Consider the following 17,515-nt stretch of genomic DNA (forward strand, 5'->3'; position numbering starts at 1 on the left):
GCAAGTACGAAATCAGTTGTCAGATAGGTTCCGTGTAGTAGGCGTCCCCAAAACGATGCGAACCGCTGGTGCCTACCAATAGCTGAGTTGATTGTCTACCATAAATAAAATTTGATTGTAGTAGTCGCTATTCGAGGTAAAATCTTAACATCACGATACAAAATTTGCCCAACATTCATCAGCGCTATCTAGCAGCTGTTGATGTTAAATGCCAGATGTTCTCTTAACTACAAACACTTATGTTTAGTTATGTCAGTTACATTTTGCTAAGGTTTGTAACGATGGCCTGGATGTATGGATTCAAAGTCGAACGACCAAATAGTCAAGATTAAATGAAACCAAAGAGTGAAAGCCATCCACATCCATACATACATATAATACAAACAAATAAAGCAATTACGCGGCCTCGATAACCAGCCATCTGTCGGCGTTATGCAACAGAACCGAGCTGTTTGTACCAGTTGTATGAATGTATTCTATTTCATTTATGTTATGTGCTTGATGTTAATGAGGTCTCAATAAGTTTTTGAGATTATAAAGCACATTAATTTTACTTTCCTTAGAGCACTAGTAAACACACTTTATATTATCTTAACGAAGTATTTATGTATATAAGTAAAAGGAGAAGGATCACATCCCATAGAAAATTAACCCAGTCCCGGCGCAAAAGAAACCTATCTCAGAATTTTGCTTATATTAGGAAGTAAATTCTGTATAGTTTTTGTTGTGGCTAACATGTCAATATTGTCTTTTGTTTTTGCTCAAGCGCGAGTACTTTTTATTTTTTTTGGTACCAAGTGACAGAACGATTACGTCGTGCACATGGTGCGCCTAAGAGTTTTAAATCGCAAAGATCTGAAGGACGCTGCCCCTACGCCTGTCTCCCTGAGACATAAGTTGACAAGTACCAAGTGCCTGTAATTTCACCAGGTCCTTTACCCTGTAAAACCGAAACACAGTAATGCCGTTGCTTGGCGGCAGAAAAGGTGATGTATGTTCATGTATACACAATAGTCTACCAAAGTTTATGTTCCCTATTGTTCAAAAACTATTGGAAGTATAAAGTGACCAATCAGGATAGGAATAATATAGTAAAATTAAGAAAACAGAAATAAAAACACAATAGTTAGAAATGATTTTTTTACTTTACATTATATTCTTATAATTAATTCTTTATGCCTAATAACACACCCAGCGCGGAGTGGTCAGATACATATTGGTATCTAGCCCATCCAGGACTATCAGGCGTACATATTGTCCTCTTGCCATCAAAGGAAACCTGTAAATAAAAATGATACCATTACGGAACATTGCGGGTGTCAGTAATTCATACTCTTACCCGGGACTTGGTCAAATTTGACCCTACTTTTTTGTTAAAATGATACACGATAAACATAATTATTTTGCATTTCGACGCCTTAATTTCTCAAACTCTTATCTGATAAAGAGTGATTATTCAGGAGATGGCAACACTTAGGGTCGTATTCCAGAACTCTACTCAATGCTCAAGTCAGGACTTGAGCAGACTTGAGTATGATTTCAAGCACTGGAAATACGACCCTAATTGCAAGGACTTGAATATGATTTTCAGTGCTCACTGCAATACTCAAGTCCTGACTTGAGTATTGAGTAGAGTTCTAGAATACGACCCTTACTATTTCGACACATCCGTAGAACAAAGGTCTATGTGTAAGACTACTTGTTCTCAGGACATAGTACATTTCGTTCGTTCTTCTTCGCTGTGGATGTCAGATCGACCTTTGTTCGATTTTATATTTCCGAAACGAAGTAAGATATATAAATTCTCAAAATACCTTCACATAGGACCTAGTCTGAATAATGAAATTGTTCTCCTAATGTACTTATTCTCTTTTCGCTATATAATCACATCGGACTCTGTTCTTCGGATGAGTCGATTTATTTTAAATTTCTTAACAAGGGTGTTAACTTGGATGCATTACTTTAAGAATAAGTAAAAGTCAGTGTGTGAATATGAAGGGAATATGATGTAAAATCAGCCTGCACAATTTGTATATACAATCCATTTTTAGCATTTCAGTAACTTAGTGCTTTAAGATACGAGTTTGACAAAGTAAGTCGACGATTTGCTATTTAAATGTAAAATAATTATGTACTTTAGTATCATTTTAAGTAATATTGTAGAAAAAAATTGAATTTGGGTTACACCACTTTTACGCTGCTAGCCTCAGAGCTGATGAACTCCGAGGGATTCGACTGCTTTACTTAAAAGATAATGTAACAGCTGTTGTTATTGTTAATTAAGACATCAATAAAGTTTAAAGGAACCAGCAACCGAATACGACTAACGCATTTGGTAACTTTCGAGATATTGGCACCTAAAGTTCTTTTTTTTAAAACCGTTTTTAGGGACTAGTAGATCTCGTTTTGATGGTTCCAGACATGTTAATAACTCAGAGTCGCTAAAAATTTCGTTTACTTTATTTATGATAAGGAGGGCAGTATATAGTCTCTCTTTCTTTACGGGACCACTTTTATAAGCTTGTTTGCTTCCATTATGTTTACACCATTACTGGACCTCAGCCAATTACTATAGCTGTTGTCCTACACGGGTTGATACACACGCAATCAAGATATGGAAGCTTATGATCGCCACTGTTAATTGCCGTTAGGGTGGCCGCAGATTGAGAATGAGAAATAAAAACTGAAGATAGGTTTTTATAAGCAACCTGCCATGAATTTTTCCGAAGACGATGACTTTTACACATTGACTTACAATTATATGGACGTCGGGTCCGCGCTAAAAAGTGTCCGAACTTATAGGGCGTTAAAATCGTATACAGAGCGTCATTCATGCTTTAGTCATCATTTGTTCGATTGACAGCGAAGCAAGCAAAATTAGACAGTACTGCGATGACATTACAATTTAAATTCAACGTTTTAGCTTTTTCATATTCCTTTACATGTCACTACGTTTAAATAGGTTGACTTGGGACATTTTTTCGTGGTTTTTGTATTAGACCCGTCGTTCATTTATTTGTAAGTCAATGCATTTACAACTTAAATAATTTGTTAATGAATCGAGTAACGAGCTTGTTCGTTTTGTGACGCCTGTGCACTATACGTTTTTATAATACATTTACAGAAAATGTATAAAAATAAACCAGGGAAGTAGACAAGTACATGAAGTAGACGACACCGGTTCCTCCCGGGTTCGATTCCCGGTAGGGCCAAATTAGGAAATGAACTTTTCTAATTGGTTCTGGTCTGAGTGTTCTGCAAAGTACCCCAGAGTGAATTCCGTTGCTCTGGTTGATACTTATTGTACAGGGAATTCCCTGGTTTGAGAACAGGAAATTGGTTTGGTTGTCTGGCACTTCCAGCTATTAAATATTTAAAATTATGTAAAAAAAAATTCTTCTCACGTGAATTTGACCTATGAATGAATAGTGGTTTTAATTAATGTGACGATTTCAAAGTGTAATTTTGATTAACTATGAAAAAAGGATATTGATTGATTTGAATTGAAAAAAACTGCCACCATGACGAAGTCAATTTATCAGAAGAGCATAAAAAGGCATGTAACTGCCATTTGCCGGATGGCAATACTGCTAGATGCTTGTAAATACATAATTGTCTCAATTAATATAAACGCCATTATGAAATTAAATCGTTAACATTAAATTCACACACACATTAAACATGGCACAATACCCATATACCAGTTTTATATTCAAGTCCTATGTACAATGCTATAGATCAGAGGTTCCCAAACTTTTTTATCATGCAGACCACGTGACAATTTTTTCAATTTTGTGAGAAACTATAAAAAACCCTTTTTTCAATCACACACTCATAGCTCCGTATTAGAGAAACCCTGTATTGCGGATGCCATGGACACACACATCGACAACCACAAATTACACCCAAACTTATGAGAGAAATAGACGTAGATCATACAATGTCTCCCGGTCCGGGAATCGAACCCGGGACCTATGTGTGGCAGTCCAGCATGGTAACCGTAACATGGGTTACGGAGGCAGTTGTTACGTTATTTGTAATAATATATTGTTTATATTATGTTACGTTTTAATAAGAAAGCATTATGTACGGTTCTAGTCACGACTTGCGTAAATAGGCACTCTCGTCTCATGCACCCCCTATTTCTTTTCGCTGACGTGTACCCTTGTGGATTGAAGTTCTGGATTCCGGAGTGCATGTTTTTAAGAACCGGAATTTCGGTACTAGTCTTCAACGTGACCGGGACTTCCCGATTCTTTCGGTACTTCCGGCACTAGCTAGTTGTTGTTCAATATTGACACAATCAATAAAGTAGCAAGCAATAGCACTTGACGGGTTAAGATATAAAAACGGCCAATATTTGACCATATCTTTTGAAAAAAAAACAAAAAAACTTTCTAATGTTACATTAGAAATACTAATAAATTTAACTTTTCAATTGTAAAGGTAAAAAAAATCACAGAATAAACGTGCCTTCAGCGCGTAAATAAAACCGAAATTACGCTATCGACGCTGATTCCCGAAAGTATCGAAATAACAAAACAATTTGGAAATCCCGGTTCTTTCATTACAATCAAAGAGCCGGGAATTCCTGGTATTTTAGAGACCGGGACAACCCGATTCTGAACTCTAATTGGAGTATGGAGTGAACCCCTGTTTGTCGATATAGACAACTTTGGGAATCATCGCTATAGATAATGTAATATAATATACTCGAGTACACTGTCCAGTTCAAAATAAAGGCCAGGCATTCTACCAGTGACCTCAATTCTAGTCCCGTATTGAAATGTGCGCATCGACATCTGTGCACGCGAATAGGGCTTGCAGCTTACCATGCGCAGATGATTCCTCTGCAGGAGTTTAGCTCGGACGTTTTATTATGACACTACACTCGAGTGACGTGTCACTTAGTCATTTTTAATAATGGAGTTGATAAAGATTAAATCATTGAATTCGAAATGTTTGACGCATTTAAATATCTCTTGACATTAAATGTTAATTTAAAAAATATTAAAGCGTCGTTCCATCGTTGATTCTTGAAATTCAAGATTGTGCTATTGCTGAACGTATAATTTGAATCTTACACGTCAATAGAACCGGCGTTAAAATATTGTGATAAAAAATTAAAAGATATCTTCTTAACTCAAAATGTAATGAACTTTATTTCAAGGGAAGTTGTCGTTTCGTTATTCATCGATTCTGAAAAATAAATACACTTTTTGAGTTAATACATTATTATATTAACAGTGCGACGTGTGGGTGCGATAACTTGACGTAAGCGAATTATTTACATCAGAATACGAAACCGAACTATGTAAATATGTTTTGTCAAAATTGTAACGCCCACACGTCCATTCGCACGAAATGGGACTATATGACCCACTGTTCTAAAATCGTTTTAAAAATAAATATACCTGCTAGTCAGTTCGTGGTTTCCGACTTAACACCTCTTTTCTCCGAATTTCAATGGTTCAACAACATACTTTTCACGTGTTAGTTAAATAAACTAAACTTTACAACGGTGTTAAGAAAATTCTATTACACATGTTAAATTAATGTAAACCATAAAATTAAGGCGAGTCAACGGAGGAGAAGCGGGAAAAACTGTTTTGCTAGATCAAATGGTTTAGGTATTTAGTTTTAAATAACGGTCTTACAAAAAATATACGATACACCTAAGGATATTGTCTAAAGAATGTGCTAATATGTTACACGATAGGATGTGCTTTATCCGATCATATAAAATCCTGAAAACAGCCTAAAATAAAAGTCTAAAACGAGTTATTTAAATTAATTTACGTAATTTTTTATCTATTGATCTTTAAGTGGGTACTATGCGAGCCTGCAAAATTTTACTTTTTAACGGAAGCCCTACTGTTATTAAATTCACATTAATACCAAAATTTGAAACGACGTTTAAAGACACGCCGCGCCGCCCGATGTCCCGTCATACACCATCGGGCGCTTATCGACGTCGAATCTGTAGTGCGATTCACATAATCAAACCGTTGCGATATCGTAGCGATTTATTCGTTGAACTGCTTTTTCGTATTCACGTCTGACAGTCGAACTTCAACGAATCCAATTTTAAAGTCGTTCGATCCAAATGTCGTTAAAGCGTATTCTGGTATATGAATAGAACTTTAATTGATTCTAAATGACAAGTCCTACGTATTCTGCTAAAGTTTTGCCAGTTTTTTCAATAGACTTTCGACGACTAAACGTCAAATTTCACAAGATGTCGTTCATTAGTCGTTACGTTTCGATTCTATTCATATCAAAGTTCGTTGAAGTGATACGTGAATACTAATTTTGGATAGGACTTCGATCGAACAACTACGTAACTTCAACGATATTTTGATAGCTTGAACTTACGTGAATCGCACTACTGTATCACGTTTTCTTTGCATGTTCTTATTTTATTGATTACGGAACGCAAGAGACGACTTCCTAAAATCTAGGTTCGCGTTTAAATACCTTAAACCAAAGAGTACGCTTCACCGCGAAAGATAGTTATATTTTGACAGCGTAGCGCCCACTTGTTGATGCTAAATTTAGGTACACCGTTGAAAAAACCACGTTGCCCTTGAGTTTTTTTGCCTCGTACACAACAGAGCGTTATTTTTGTGCATTTTGGGTTTGACTGTTCAGTTACTATGGTCGGATGTTTAATTAGAGATGACAAACTAGCAGCTATCAATGTCACTTTGAAAATAATGTTGCCCAAGAGATATTTTCATATAGAATATACAGGGTTAATTGTAAAATACTAACAGCCTCATAGAACCATTATTATTCTTCTTCTTCTTCTGTGGGTGCCATCTACTACCGGAGGTCGGCTATTATTATGGCAATTTGCGGCTTGGAACAGTGCTGTGGTACTCATGTGAATCCACTCTGCAATATTTTAAAGCCACGTGCTTTTCCTACGACCACGTCTTCTGCAGTCCTGGATTTTTCTCTGCAGAATGAGTTGCAGTAGTAAGACATTTTAATAACGTCATCATAAACAACTTTTGTTTCACGACTTTTTGCAAAACGTGATAAATTAAGTTTTTGTTGTATTACCTCGCACCCCTCTTGGAAGAATGGCTTAAGTGAAATTACGTCAAACATGTTTATTGTTCCATTAGATACAGAAAAAATTAAGGAGAGGGAATGTGGGTTATATTTTTCTGTATCTAACCTCCAATTGAAGAGAAAGTGGTTTATATTTTTCTGTATGTAATGGAGCAATAAACATACATGATGTAATTCCACTTATGACATTCTTCCGTGAGGGGTGCGACTGATACTTTTTAGATCTACATTTGGTAGTAAGATCAAATGTGCAAAAGTAAGCGTCCTTCAGACGATTTCGTTTGTTACCGTACAAAATTATCACCGTGAAGTGCGAACTATTTAAATATTTTTAATTTGGTATCAAAGTAAAATTTGATGAATTATTAAAATTCATGGAACAAAACAAACAAACGAACAAAGTTGTTTGTTGTTTATGACGTTAGTAATATAGGTCCTTTGAGGTTTTTAGTAATTTACAAATAACCCTGATGGAGCTTAATATGTTGCCATCTGTACCTTGATCACCTACTGAGTAAGTAAAATGAATCCTTTAATGCAAAATAATTTTTAATTCATCAAAAACTAGCAATCCACTAAGCACCAGTTTATTATCCCTTATCAAATATCTCATTATACATATTATTATCAATGTATTGTAGTAAAAATAATGTTGAAATTAATGCTCTGGTAATACCGTATATTTTTTTTAAAAGTAAGTATCTGTTGAGTTGCCTTGTCATGTTGATGGTATCATGAATGGCGTGTTGGTGATCTAGTGTCATTGTTATAGTTTATTCACGTCATGTATTCGTACATACTGTATCTACACCATTAAAATAATACAATTTTATGAAGAGTTTTCTTCGTTAGTTTTTAACAGGGATCGGTATATTTACCAAAACTTCGAGGACATAATACATATTTATTTACAAAACTTATATTTGCAAAATATAAGTTTTACACCCGTGACAATGGGACCTGCAAAGGGTCCGAAACGTTGCTTTGTTTGAAATATTTTATTAGATCCGATACCGTAGTGTCATTTGTTATGTCGATACACTATGCCAATTACATTTTTTGGTCCTGTTCTGTTTTTATTGTTTTGTGTCTTTATTGTTTTATCACAAAATTCGTTTTTTTTTTGTTTTTCGTCCGAATTTTGTTTTTTGTTCCTTTTTTTTTCACAAAATTCGGGGAGCATAAAATTGGTAAATAAATATAGCTGGTTTACAAGTATAACAGAAAATGACCAAAAAATAAATTTGGCGTAGTGTTAATTGGAGGTATCGCGAAAACCTAAGAACTCGAATTATATTTACAAAATTTAAATTTTTATTTACCAAAAAACTTGTCTTCTAAATACACTTCCGTAGTAAAGTAATTGCTAGTTACTACATTTAAAGAAAACATCCTACTATGATTACGAGATTTCAGAGGGAGGTATTATCCTCTCTATGTGTATTACGTCCTTGAAGTAAATATACACTGCCTATTTATACTAGACGCATCACTTTCTCTTACATAAAATATCGCTTTCCTATTGATAATCTAATAATATAATGTTGTTTTCCAGCTATTCGGCTTAGCGGTGGTCGGCGTCGGCGTGGCAGTATTGATGAACTGGACGCTCATCACCCAGGAGCTGCAGCGCCAGGGCCATCTGGCGGTCGCACCATGGGTCTTCATTATCGTCGGCGCCATCATGTTCGTCATCGCCTTCTTTGGCTGCTGCGGAGCTATTAGGGAGAGCCACTGCATGGTCGTCACGGTAAGAATCTGAAAATATTTATTATATTACGTAATAAACAATGACACTTGTTACCTTGTAGGTAGTGTTGGGTCATGGAAAAATTTCCATTTTGAAAAAATCATATTTTTCAGAAAAATTAACATTTTCCGATTATTTTTCCAATATTTTTCCTTTAATTTTCCACATTTGACGTTGACACCTGTGAAAAGTTGAAGTTACTGAACTGAAATTTTTCCAATTTTTCGGGATGTTTTTCGGAAAAATTTTCAGTATTTGAATTTTTTCGGGAAATTGCCCCTTTTCCGTTTTTGTTATTTAAGATGCGACAATAGCGGTATCTCGCGCTTTATATCGCTCTCGCGCAAGTCGTGTCTATCGTACTAGCCCTACAGGAAAGCTTGGATAACACAGAACTCTATGTTGTTTAAATTAGATAGGATTTCATTATTCATAAAAGTTCCCAAATACGAATAGGCGTATTGTCATGGAATGCATTAGTATTATAATTGTGGCACTTCACATGGCTGTCTGTATTCGTTATTGGGTATTTGTTGTACTTCAAAATATATTCCACATATAGACAATCGTGCAGGCACCAACAAATATGACCATTTACACATGGAGCCAAAAAAGGAATTAAAATAATGAAATGACTATTGTGCGGTCTTGCGTATTTGCTTATTTGACTCTTTTCAATGTGCGTCGAGAAGCCGACCAGCGCGCTGTAACGCGTGTTTTGTGTTTGCTGTCCTTATTTCTCGAATAGGCAAACACGGCAAATACTTTGTCTTACATGCTATCTACACATGGCGATTGTTTGCCAAATATATCAAATACGCAAATACAAATAGACGTGTGCAATGCCACTATAACAATATTGTCAGTGGCATACAAGAATGGAGGTCGTTAGCGATGCGAGAGCGTGATCAATTTCAATGTAATTCTTAAACCTTCAAGTAAGGTCGCTCCGTCGTCGTGAATGAGGAAGGAAGATGCGAAAACGTATTTATTTAGTTTACTTTGTTCCTTACTTTGTCACCGACTTCCCTATGCCTGAATTTTACTTACATTCTACAATGCACGTCATACCATTGTCCGTGCTAATTAAAATCTCTATGTAAATTGTGTGCCCTGGAGAGCGGCTCACGATGAAATTTAACGGTCTCGGGGGTCCAACGGATTGCACTGTGGACGCTAGATAAAGAGGTTCCGGGTTCGAATCCCGGTAAAATCAATTTGGAAAATTAACTGTTTTAAATTTTTTTTTTTTCTTAACACAAGGAAAATACACTTATATTATAATGGACTAACAATATTAAATGTTGTATCCTTATAGACAACTAAACCTGTATGACAGCTCACAAGGCCATCACCCTTTCAGCGTAGTCTTAAGTAAAGCCAATAATATTAAAAGAAAAAACTAATATTGAGCAATAAAAATTGTAAATACTATCTTAATGCTAAAAATACGTGTGCGAAATGCGAAAGTTTGAGTGTATAGGTGTGTACATAGTTTCTAGTCTGGTAATCTGGGTAGTGCCCCGAAGTTAAATTTGTTGCACTGGTACTTATAAAACAGGGATTCCCTGGTTTAAGACCAGGTAATGTGTGTGGTTGCCTGGCATAGTTATTGTTATTAATTTTTTCTACCCTTAAGTAAAAGATATTACATATATAATCATATTAATTATAGGTCGAACATTTGTGAATTTTCTTTGATATTAGAATACTATGGAAGATAACATATATCTAACTTCATATATACCCAATGATAACCAAAGTTTAACGTATTAACGTTAAGAATACGACATTAAAAACGATGATAAATGTGTAGAGCCTTAAAAATCCCCAAATGAACAACTGAATGTTCTAATGGCAAGTACATGTATTCTAAATCACTCGGCAGCAATTTTTTTAACAACTAAACAAACACAAAACCGTTCGACGCCATCTAGCGGCATCTCACCAAAACTACGTGCATTAATAAGTTAAATAAGTCTTGAAAATAATTTTTAACATAATTAAAGTCAATCGTGATTACCATGAATAATTAATTATATTTATCATAATTAAATTATTTTTGCGTTTTCTTTTTTATTTTATTTTACGCGGTACAACCACAGATAACAGACTACAAATAATACTTAGAACTACTACACGTAACATTATAAAAATGATACCCAATTGTAATTGTACACAACATTGGTATTTGGCAAATATAATAATAAAAGGAAAAACTTTAAACAAAATAAGAACGTATTTTTTTAGTGTACTGTGTTGTTTTGAAGCACTTAATACTACGGGAAAAAATGGTCCACTGTCTGAAACATTATTTTTTGTGAGAGGTCAACTAAACAACTGTGAACTACGTATAGATCTAGTAGGTACCCTAAAATACAGGTGTTCGATCAACTGAGAATCCAGGGTAGGATTAACAATTTTATGCAAAATACATAGAAATGACACTTGCCTTCTTGTTACTGTTATGTGCAGAATTTTACATTGTATTTTTAGCGTACCTAATTAAGCTATCGTGTTTGCAATCGAGCACTTTATTCCACGATTAATTTTGTAGGTAGATGTGTCAGTCATTATGAGATCTCGACAAACGATTTGCAGAACAATAGCGACTCATGCCGTAGCACGGAAAACAATCCGCTCATAACATTCCGATTGTTGTACAAACGAAATCTTTTGCTTATTCACCATTTTTTTTCCTTTGTTTTCTGTTTTTTTTAAGTTCACAGTCAACTAAATGTGATGTCAATGACAAAAATCAAGAAAAATATCCATGATTTTCGGTTTCAAGTTTATGTATATTTAAATAGATCAGAATAATTCCACACAGTGACAGAATATTGCTGTGTGGAATTAATATAACGGAATATTGTATATGTAATTAAATTCCACAAAAAACCATTAGCCAAACGACGATCTCCGTGATCGAGTGGCTTGCACGCTGGTTTTTCATGGTGTAACAATTTCTGAGGTCCCGGCCAGGTCAATGTAGAAAACTAACTTTTCTATATCGTCTCGTGTCTGGGTGTTCGTGGTACCCTAGTTCTGTCCGATCTCCATAACACAAGTGCTTTAGTTACGTGCTTTGGGACCAGAGCAACGTATGTGACGTTGTTTAATAGTTATTTATCGAGTTCGCGATTGTCACACATAGGAAATGGAACTATTATTCCGAATTTAACACCGTGTATTTATTTTTTCAAACAAACCCATAATAACCCCGTAAAATTTATTTATTTATGTAAAGGCAACCGTAAACATTTTGCTTGTAATGCTAAATATTAACTGTATTTAATAGGAGATTCCATGCTTTTATTAACTGGTCATGATTAATGTCTTATTCTCAGTTATTTTTAAGAACTGCAGTCGCCATTTAGTCGCGTTAGTGTGAACCGCTTGAAAATCTTTCATTGACTTAATTGAATATTTATCATTGGCTAATCTAGACTCTTGATTTGAGCTCATTGCGTAATACAGTTGCAAAACAAGATGGATAATTTCGCACGTTTAAAATGATTTGTTACATTAGCGCAATGCAAAAAGATGGTATTGACAATTGACATCATATTGTTATAGAAAAACGCAAGAAATAGTCAAAATGCCTGTAAGGAAGTCTTATCTTAATGCTAAATTTTTGCCAACAAGAAATATAACTGAAAATCGATTCTAATAATATAGGTGCTAACTATAATATGAGAGTAATTCCAAAACCTCACAAAATATTTGAATAACATTACTTCAGAGTCCTCTGGACTGGACACAAACCAGCATCTGTTGCCACACCGTGGCTAAAACTCTTACCAACGGAGTTACACATCGAGTCAGCAGATCTTTCTAATTTCTCTATGTTAGTAAAAACACCATGATATTCAATAAAATAATAATGCCGAAGTCTTGAGCTCAGTCTTACTTATCTAACTATTAATTTTGCAGCTTTTTCTGGTAGAATATAAGTACTAACAAAGTTCATAGAAACATTCTTATGGATTTCAGTTGCCTGCTAGTAACAATTATTAGTATTATTATTAATTGACTTCAGCTTATTGCCTGTAATAAGAGGGAATATAAATGAACACGACTTCAGAAATCACCGGCAATTTTCGTATACGCGCGAACTTCTTCGAGAGTGAATCACTCTTGTCTATTTCAAATCGGGCAATGATGCCGCAATATTAGCATATTTTTTTGGTTAAACGTGTTCGTAATCTCTTGTTTGACCTTGCCAAATACCGACTATTATTGTATTTCTTTTCCGAGTGTAATATAGTAGTTGTAAGTCAATAAGTTATATAATCAAGATAAATATAAAAGACTAAACTAAATCTAGTACATAGAATTGGAGAAATCTCTTTATGTTCAGATTCTGTACATTAGCAACATCGCAGGAATACGTTACTAACATAATAAACAACAACTTTTGTTCATGGGCTTTTTAGAAAACTTAATAAATTTACCAAAACTAAACTTTTAAATTTTTGTTATATTGTCTTACACGTTAATCCATAAAAATAATTTTGGTGATGTGTTATGTGGTGTAACGTCACAGAATAAAACTTGTTGCTTTTGATGTTAGTAAAATAAGCCTACGAACTTGTTAATGTTTTACAAAATAGTTTTAATATGCTAAATCGCTGCTACATGCGGCTCTTTGGTCTCTAGAGCGTGACTTTTCCACAAAATACCGAAGTATGCATAAAAATATAAAGAGAAAATATTTTCTGTATTTTTCCTTATATACTTTGATTTTTAGGTTTCTTTACATATATTTTTCTTTTCAACAACATATTTTACTGCAGGTTGATGATACCTGGTGACCTAAGTCATAGGGTATCCTAGTTTAGGCTCAACAGACTCCACAAATTAAATTGTACATTTAATAAGGTTCATTGTTCTATTCTGCTGTTTTTGTGGAGGAAATAAATAAAGAAGTTTATTATTATGTTCTTCTTTCTCAGCCTGTTGGCTGGTTCGACCACACTTTCGGACCGAAATCAATAAAATGCATCGTATTTTGGACATTTAATTATGATTTATAATCATAATAACGCACACACTCAATATAGCCCCGCACTAGGGAAATCCTGTGTCGCAGGTGCCATGGACACACATATAGACAACCACAAATTACAACCAAACTTACGAGAGAAATAAATGTAGGCCACATAAATATTTCTCCCGGCCCGGGAATCCAACCAGGGACCCCTGCGTGGCAGTCCGGCATGGTAACCGTTCGGCCACGGAGGCAGTTAATATTCATATTATTACCTGGCCTAACTTTCCCTCGACCTTGCACTGGCCAGAACGCGTGACGCCTATAAAAGAAATTGCTTTAGTTACAATTCGAGGCACAGACATTGGTCAGTAATCCCAACTTGATAGGAATGGAAATATTATCTACGTAAATTGTTTATTGGAATAATTGACAAACATTCCCATTTCTAAAGTTCATTTCGAAGTTGCATTAAAATAAATATAAATAGAAGAAAGCAACTTTCGTCCCGTCACGCCTTCGAGAGACGTGTTTGACAAACCAATTGATGTATTTCTTACGTGTTAGTCAAATAACGCTTTTAGTCAGGCTAGAAAGTTGGCCTTTGTTCGTTACCTAAGTGACAGTTAGCGCCTTTTGCAAAATTGAATACGAAATTTATTTTATGTTGCAATTGTTTTATTCACTCGACGTTCATTGTATTATCATTTGAAAACGGGAATAAACGCGTTTGAACAATTTAATACCTACTATTTAGCAAAACAGTTTTTACCGCTTCTCCTCCGGTAACTCGACGGTGTGACGAAAGTACATAAAAGTTTGCTAGCTACAATAGCTGTATCGTTTTGCTGAAGTTAGAGCTAGAGTTGTCATTACTCAAAGTTCACTGACCCATTAAATTCACTCACTCGATAATCTCAGTACAGAGTACTAAAAAAACGACCTCAAAAGTCATTCATCCCCTAGTTTGCTTCCTTTGAGGTGGAATATTTTCTTCAATTAGAACCACAAAAATAGAACCATTACTGAGGTACCCTCTTTTTAACAAAAAAAAAACAAATCATCAAAATCGGTACAAAAATCAGTTACATACATAAAAAAAACAGTTCAATTGCGAACCTCCTCCTTTTTTTGAAGTTGGTTAAAAATATTTTAGGGTTATATACGCTTGTGTATAACCCTAAAATCGATGTTTTTAGGTAATTGGACTTCACACCGCTTCCGGCCTGTAATGTCACATAAAATTCGAAACGTAGAGGGAACACTGAACCTCGTGATCATGACCCGTCATGTCACGCGCGTCATGACGCCAATGTCGAGAATAGTCTAACAATCGTGCAAAAAACAGACAATTGACAATACTCATTTTTGTTTCATACAGTACGCTATCTTCTTGCTGGTGATCATCATCGTGCAAGTGGTCCTGGCTGTTCTGATGTTCACCTATGGCGAAACCATCCAGCAGCATTTGGTCACGACCGTGGACAAGATCTTCGACAACTCCCGCAACAGTCCCAGCGACAGTGAGCGACAGGCCGCACAGGTCGTCTTTGTGAACATCGAACAGCAGGTATGACGTTTTTCTAACCGTAGGCGTAGGTGACTTTTAATTTTAAATGTTCTATTTTCAAGTACGTTACACGTTTGTGCAATAACTTTATTAAAGACGGTAAATAAGAAATTACTAACGAGTTTCTATTAAAAACCAAAGTCAAAAGCTGAGGACTTTAAGAGCTCTCATGCCAAAAAAGTTTTGACATTGGCTCCGCCCAAATTTGTGAAACAAATATATGCCTGAAGTTCGCGTGACATGCGACAGGAGATGTTGAATTTTGCGCATTAAAAGTACCAAATTCGTTTTAGCGGAATAACTCTAAAACTAAAGGGATTAAAAAAAATCCGTAGTGACAGTTGTCGATCATGCATAAATATAATTAATTATCTAATTTTTGTCCTAATAACCTGTAGCATTTCGAGGATAAATCGAAAAAATGTGAAAATTAGAGGTCATTTCGTGATTTTTATCTATCGAGGAAACTTTATTGTTTTATGTTTCTGATTATTGTCTATCCTTCAATATATCGTGGAGTTACTCATACAATATTTTATTTGTAACTTTAAAGTGGATATACTCCTCTAAAATCAAATCGAAGATTAGGAATTTTTCCTCTGCTCCCTCTTAATAACTCGAGTATTTACTCGTATTTGTTTGAAAACAAATATGCGCGATTTAAATCCGGAAAAATAGTTTCATTTCGAGTTTTGTATTTTTATTACCGTCCGGGATACATACGTTTTTCATCACATTTGCGAGGAAATAAATATAATATAAATGTGGTTCATAATTTCTTCACAACACAACAACTATGGATTTGGCAATTGGCGCGTTTTTTTTTAATTCTTCCGTAAACATGCATACATCTAAGGTGGATTGTGAAAAAAAATTGGGACATTTTTATATTTTAAAGAATAATATATAAATAATTATTAAATAATTAAAATCAATTATAAGAAATTCTTAATAATAAGTATTAATTATGTAGTATGTGACTGAATTGCAATTAAATTTCTGTTTAGAATAACAAAAGCTAATGTTTTAATTTTGAACTTAGTAACCTCCTTGCTAGGACTTCAAACTGATCTAAGTAAAAAAGATGTCGTGAAAAAAAATCCCCTTACCGACTAATGGATGTAATGAAAAAAAATAAGGCCCGTGGGTTTTATTTGGAGCATTATAGTCAAGTTAGCCACCACGCAATCATACCATTTATCAGCAAGTGTGATGAAAAATATATTACACAAATGTGTTTCAACGTAAAATGCATAGCTGATTATGGTTCCTGTGGAACGTGGTGGATGCATGCAACAGAAGGTAGGCGGTATTTTTCAATGTTTTTTTTTATTACAGTTAGAATGCTGCGGAAAGGGTGGCCCAAGCGACTACGGTAGATTCACCCAAGTCGCGAGTCTGCCCTCCTCGTGCTGCGTGCGAAGTGGCACTAGTACCGCCTCCATAGCCGGACAGTGCACCCTGATCGACGCTAACAAAGAAGGCTGTCGGCAAAAGGTCGCCGAAATCTACCAAACCTGGAATAAGACCATCGCTGCAATCGCTATTGGTGTCGCTTGTATTGAGGTAAAGATTATTTGTTCGATTGAATGGTGGAAGAAAAGAAAAATTTTAACGTTGTATGTCTATTAATATAAATAATAACTTTAGATTCTTTTCGACATTGAAAAAGGCGTATAAATAACTGATTTTTAATGAAAATAAACAGTAAGGGATTTTTTAGTAGCAGTAGAGCTTCTCGTGAAAGAGTTCGTCCAGGGAAGTACTGTCACCTTACCTACTTCTGCCGCCAAGCAGTAATGTGTTTCGGTTTTCAAGGATAAGGGCCCTGGTGAAATTACATGCGCATGGGACTTTTCATCATAAAAAAGCCATTTTAACACGGTACCTATTTTCGGGCTCCCCTTAGTCTGTTTTGCCTCATTGTAAGAAGAAAAGACGATAAGAAAGGATGTTGCAGTAATTTTCAATGTTGATTCAACAGGTATTATTAAATGTAGTACTACCAAAATAAAATGGTATATTAAGAAATATTTCGTGTATGTGCGTTTCCTCTTGTCACTGAACGTTACAATCCATCCGTCCGTCCGTCCGTCCGTCCGTCCGTCCGTCCGTCCGTCCGTCC

The 17,515-nt window shown here is 35.2% G+C and overlaps 1 protein-coding gene across 2 annotated transcripts in view; it reads left to right on the forward strand.

The window, feature by feature from the left end:
- The window catches only part of LOC113237596 (CD63 antigen-like), a 41,118-nt gene that overhangs the window by 15,127 nt on the left and 8,476 nt on the right, over positions 1–17,515 (forward strand). For both annotated transcript variants that reach the window (XM_026474166.1, XM_026474167.1), the window contains exons 2-4: positions 8,636–8,830; positions 15,202–15,390; positions 16,729–16,956. In XM_026474166.1, coding sequence (XP_026329951.1) covers positions 8,636–8,830; positions 15,202–15,390; positions 16,729–16,956 — 612 coding nt within the window. The remainder of the gene's footprint in view (positions 1–8,635; positions 8,831–15,201; positions 15,391–16,728; positions 16,957–17,515) is intronic.

This window comes from Hyposmocoma kahamanoa, unplaced genomic scaffold, assembly GCF_003589595.1.
Source record: "Hyposmocoma kahamanoa isolate Upper Pololo Valley unplaced genomic scaffold, ASM358959v1 93, whole genome shotgun sequence".
In the NCBI taxonomy this organism is placed as follows: domain Eukaryota; kingdom Metazoa; phylum Arthropoda; class Insecta; order Lepidoptera; family Cosmopterigidae; genus Hyposmocoma; species Hyposmocoma kahamanoa.